This window comes from Crinia signifera, chromosome 1 (genome assembly GCF_055691185.1).
Source record: "Crinia signifera chromosome 1, ASM5569118v1, whole genome shotgun sequence".
Lineage (NCBI taxonomy): Eukaryota > Metazoa > Chordata > Amphibia > Anura > Myobatrachidae > Crinia > Crinia signifera.
In genome coordinates this window covers 453,955,515-453,961,514 of record NC_139217.1, presented here as the reverse complement: position 1 = coordinate 453,961,514, position 6,000 = coordinate 453,955,515, and the positions used below count along the sequence as shown (strand labels likewise).

General features: G+C 45.8%; 1 protein-coding gene across 1 annotated transcript in view; it reads right to left on the bottom strand.

The window, feature by feature from the left end:
- Positions 1-941: 941 nt before the first annotated feature.
- The window catches only part of ADAMTS12 (ADAM metallopeptidase with thrombospondin type 1 motif 12), a 405,749-nt gene continuing 400,690 nt past the window's right edge, over positions 942-6,000 (bottom strand). The window contains exon 22 of the mRNA XM_083151803.1: positions 942-4,624. Within this exon, the coding sequence (XP_083007929.1) occupies positions 4,485-4,624 (140 nt within the window). The 3' untranslated portion in view covers positions 942-4,484. The remainder of the gene's footprint in view (positions 4,625-6,000) is intronic.

Genomic DNA, 6,000 nt, shown 5'->3' with positions numbered 1-6,000 from the left:
AGGGAGCGCTTGAAGGAGGTAAGGGAATCAGAAAGCCTGATGGGTGGCGGGAGGTTGTTCCAGTGCAGGGGGGCAGCGCGAGAGAAGTCTTGGACACGGGAGTGGGAGGAGGTGATTAGGTGAGAGGTCAGTCGGCGGTCAGCGATGGAGCTAAGAGGACGGGAGGGAGTGTGGATAGAGATCAGTGAAGAGAGGTAAGGAGCGGTGGAGGAGGAGAGAGCCTTGTAGGTGGTGGTGAGGAGTTTAAAGAGAACTCGGAAAGGAATGGGGAGCCAGTGAAGAGATAGACAGAGGGGGGAGGCGGAGGTAGAGCGGCGGGAGAGGAAGATGAGCCTAGCAGCAGCGTTAAGAATGGTTTGGAGAGGTGCGAGGCAGGTGAGAGGTAGCCCAGAGAGAAGGATGTTGCAGTAGTCAAGGCGAGAGATGACAAGAGAGTGAATGAGAATTTTGGTCGCGTCAGTGGAGAGGAATGGTCTGATGCGTGAGATGTTGCGTAGGTGAAAGCGGCAAGACTGTGAGAGAGCACGAATGCGGGGGGTGAAAGAGAGGGAGGAGTCAATGATGACACCGAGGCAGCGCGTTTGGTCCCTTGGTCCCGTGTGCACCACAACCTCTTCTAATGTTATAGATTTGTCAGTGTGAAATTACCTTGTGGTACCCTATAAATAAATCCTCCTCCTCATCTTCATCATCATCGTGATCAAAATAATCCCGATAACAATATTCTTCCGTAACCTTGTCCAACAAACTGCTGTATGTATGTTATGGTCCAATGTGTAGAACAGAATGTCATGTTCCTTCCTATACAGACTCTCCTCATACACGTTCCATGGCATTGTCCGTACAGAATGAGACACACAATTGTCCATCAAATATAATAACATGTTTTATTTATTTCACAGTTATAATGACAGCCATACAATTATTAATTCAAGGCCATAATATTAAATGTGCTTAAAAAAATACACTTTAATTATACACTGAGAAATAATGTTCCGTAGCGAACACACCACGTGTGTTACATACAAATGATTTCGTTTAAAAAATAAAAAATAAATGATAATGAGAGTTCTCCTACTGTATGTATTGCTGTAACCAACTGGCAGCAGCTTTTAATAAAGACAACATTATTATACCCTGTGCCAAAGGGGGCGTGGTGTCATGCTCATTAGGCCACACCCCTTGTGTGTGACTATTGGGGGGTGGAGTGACCGCATGTCATCGGGGCGTGTCTTAGGCTCCAGCTGCTGGACTTTCCTCAACCTCTTCCAGCACTAAATAGACGCCGCATACATGTACTGCCCACTCGGGACATTGTGGCCCACAGGAGTGATTACAGAACAATGCTCTTAAAAGTGGGACTGTTCTACCAAAATGTGCACATATATGCACTTGTATGTCGCACATAGTGGAGTGCTGTCACCTTTCATGACAATGGAGGCAGCCACATTGTGGAAATAAACATTTTAAAATCTATTACATTTCCTGAATGGTAGTCAGTGAGGGTCTGGTGCAGCGTTGAGCGCAATCTTGCGCACACAGAACTAAATGCGTAGTTTCATATGCTGTGTGGTCTATTACAGCTGCTGCTGCACCTGGGACACAGCATGTAGCTTTACTCTCAAAGCCCTCCCCCAGAGTCATGTGACACATAGCCAATGGGAGTATGGGGGCGGGCTTAGCATTCAGCATAACCCCTATTCTGAGTCCCAGGTGCTGCACGGTACCTGTGATAGACGCAGAGCTTTCGATCCCAGGAACCTGCAGCCAGCACATATGGTACATACAAGGGCGTAACTACCATAGGTGCAGGGGGTGCAGCTGCTATGGGGCCCAGAGCTGAGAGGGGCCCACTTTGCCTGTCAAAGTATCATGTGCTATATACATTTTCCAGCATTTGTTGATGAATAGGGGCCCTTACAAACTTTTGCTATGGGGCCCACATGTATCTAGTTACGCCACTGGGTACATAGATCTCTGCAAGTACATTTATTTGTGCTCACTGCCTCCTCCCTGCACTATAAACTCCTTAGTGACTAATTAATACAGATTAGAAAATATTTGATTGGCACCGTTCTCATTAATATTGATTCTTGCATAGACATTAACGATGTTATTAATTAATATGAACATTTTGCATTTGATTTGTGTTTCTCAAACAGTTACTGTATTGCAATTAGTTGGACTAATTTTGTGAGAAACAACGCTCGCAAACTAGCACCGTTTTACATTAGCACTTTATCAGCTTTCATTGTATAATAAAGCAAAGCTAGAACAATGAAAGTGGTTATTTCACTTATAAGCACCTTAAGGTAATAGCACCATATAGTAAATAGCACACTATAAAAACATTACATGCAATAAACAGCCTAACCTGCTACATAGACTGTATGACTGCACTGTGACATCGCCACCAATCACAGCCTTACCTGTTGCATAGACTGTGTGACTGCTCTGTGATAACTCTGTGACATCACCATATAATCACAGCCTTACCTGCTACATAGACTGTGTGGGGTAAATTTACTAAGAGGGGTTACATTGAAGATGGGATGTTGCCCATAGCAACCATTCAGATTCTACTTATACTATTTATTTAGCACATTTTAGAGGATAATAGATAATATCTGATTGGTTGCCCATAGCAACATCCAATTTTCAGGGTGAAACAGCAGCAGTAGCCGGGGGGGGGGGGGGGGGGAGGAATAGAGGCGGTGGCCGGGGGGCCAACAGAGGCGGCGACCAGGGGACCAGGGAGGTGGGCATGGAAAGCCAGCCGCACACAAAAAATCCCCTAACAAATGAATGGGCAGCCAGTGATAGGTTGAAAGCTCTCCCAGGCAATCGCTGATTGGCTGAGAGACCTCTCAGCCAATCACTCGCTGCCCATTCATTTGTATGTTTTTTTTTTATTTTATGTAGCTTGGCTCCTAGCTCCTGGCTCCCCCGCTGCCTATTTGTGTCCCCTTTATCTGGCTCTCCCCCGCCGACTCTTGCAGCCCGGCCTGGGAAATTAGCATAATGAGCCAGGTATTAGCATAAAGTGTCAAGAAACTGGAGTGGAAGTGATGTCACTGAATACTGTTACCAGGACCTGTAATTATAATTTATGTTTAGATCTATTATTGTTTTGATGACTAAGATCATTTTTAATTTTCAGGGCTATCGTAACAAATCTATCAATATGACAGGGGTGTTCGTTCCAGAATCCTACAGTATTCATTATCTCAGACAATCAAATACTTTTTCACTATGCAGAATGTACTTTCTTTACTTCAACAGAATCCCAACTATAATTTAAAGGCGCTATGTCATGTTTGCTGATGCTCTATGAGCGTCAGGGAGACTCCCTGAAATAGTGGAGATCTCCCTAACGCCCTGAAGGCTCCAGCAATCTCCTGGGCTGGGTGAGTGCAGCACTCTGATGATCGCAACAGCGATCATTTATAGTGATGTAACTGCGAGGCATCGCGAGTGTAACAACCATCCACAAGCGAACAGTGATGCCCACTTAAGCCATCGTAACATGCTCAATCGCAATGAAGATGCAAGGAACATCAAATCTATGAGTGCCTCCAGCAGGCAGATTAGGAACTAAAAGTGGCCAAGAAAAATTCTGTAGAAATAGCCAACATGGGCAGATCCAGAGTAATAACATATGGTGGCGCCATGGCAGCATAACTGGATGGCAGAGTTTCTATACTGCAGAGATGGAATAACACAATGACCCCGCAGCGGTGGGGAGGCACTGAGTAAGTGCGGGCGTCGGGGCTATCGCTGTGCTGCACTGCTGCAGCCTGCCGGGACCTGCCCCACCCCCCGCGTCTATGGCCGGGACCCACAGATCTACTTGTCTGCGGTCCCAGAGCTTCTCCTGGATCCGGCTTCTAATGAAAAATCTCCTTAAAAACGGTCTGCTGTTAGGGGGCAACCATTTTGTGAGGGTAAATTTTCATTAGCAGGAGCCAGCAGGAGCGCCAGGTTTGCAGACAAGTAGATCTGCGGGCCACAGTTACAGATGCGGCGGTGGGATGTGGCAAGTGGAGGGGTAAGGCAGGGTTGGGGGGGGGGGGTAACTTTTCTTGGGAGGGGCACTGTCAAAATTTTCTGGCAGGGGGGGGATAGAATTTGTAGTTATGCCACTGGGGGACAGTGCAATGTAATGAGTCCGGTGGGCTGCCTGTCACGCAGGGCCACATGTCAGCAGACAAAACAGGCCTCCAGGATTGCATGAACTGGGAGAAAGGGACAAGGGCTGTAATATAAAAAAATCTATTAAAATGCACGCGTTTCCTAACTATGTTTTTCTTCTGGTGAAACGCGTCACCAAAATTCGGTAAGCATTATTGTACTCTATTTACAATACCTTCCTAAATGTCACACAACAGCTCTCCTGTGCTCATCAGAGAGGCATTGTGTCTCCGAGATGATACGTCATTACTATTTATGGCAGTAAGCGGCTAATAATCGGATTTGACAATGACTCAGCTGCTTGGCAGAGAATCCTCTTGACTGGCGCACGTGAAGCAGCATTGCGACTGAAGGGCTTTCGATGAACATTTCCCAATAGATTTCACAGTTTTGCAGAAATGAACGGACAGCTTGTCTATTTTGCATGACGGCTCTGTGAGAAGACAAACGGTGACAAATCATCATTCTGTTAGGATAATGTACAGAGAGGTGGCAGCTGATGGACGGACGTGTGCTGCTTTATAACAAAGGAAGTTTAATATTTCAATAACTTCAGAAACTTGGATTACAGCTAGGTGGAAAAAACATTACAATTAATGTAAGAAAGCATGAATAATAATAATAATAATAATAATAATAATAATAATAATGATGATGATGATGGTAATAATAATAGCTAAAACAATAACAAAAATACAGGAAAAGTAAAATGCCTAAACTCTATTGGACCTAGCAGAGTTATGCGTACACCTAATTACGGGTTGGGATCATTTGGTCTACAGCAGATGGTCGACAGTCATTAGGTCGACACCATTAGTTCTACATGGGAAAAGGTCGACATGGTTCTAGAGTGAAAGGTCATTAGTTCGACAGGTCGTTAGTTCGACAATGTCTAGGTCAACCGTGAAAAAGTGGACATGGGGGTTTCCACTGTTTTTTGACCTGAATGTCAACACAGTTGACATGGACCCAGTTTAAAGTGCACTATTTTATTCTCCCACCATGCCCTAGTGGATGGTAGGTCATAAAATACCGGATGTCGGCTCAAAAAACAGTGAAAAACCCCATGTCGACCTTTTGACTGTCGACCTAGACACTGTCGAACTAATGACCTGTTGAGCTAACGACCTGTTGAATTAATGACCTGTCGACCTTTTCCCATGTCGACCTTTTCCCATGTCGAACTAATGGTGTCGACCTAATGACCGCACCCCCTATTTAAATAGCATAAATTAGTCACATTTGTACGTTGTATATGCTAACAAAAAACCCATACACAATAGCTAAGTACATACTACACAATAGGCTCCGTGTGCGATATCGTTTCCACTGAACTCGCGAGCAAATGATAAAGGGCCTGATTCAGAACTGCACGTAGCGGGCCAAATTCGTCCCCTGCCCCGATTGCGCGTTTATGCACATGTGCAAACTGCAGGAGGGAACGGCTTCGGCGAGTTTCACACTCGGCTGGTGTAGGGGGAACGCCCCTGGGATTGCAGGTGGGCCGATGCCTGCTCGGACATCTCCGTGTGAAATAAACGTCAGTTTTCACTGACTTATTTATCCAAGGAGGAGAGAAGTCATTCAATGGTCGCAACCAGTGAAGGATTTGTCTCCCCTTTGGCCGCATGCTAGCATGCTAGCAAGGGGATGCGGACGGTGTGGGTGGGGGGCGGGCGATGCCGACCTGTGCGCTAAAATGCGAGTATACACAGCCTAGCCAACTGGTCCGAATTAGGCCCAAACTGCACACGCACACACACACACACACACACACACACACACTGAACAATGTTGTTGACGATATTG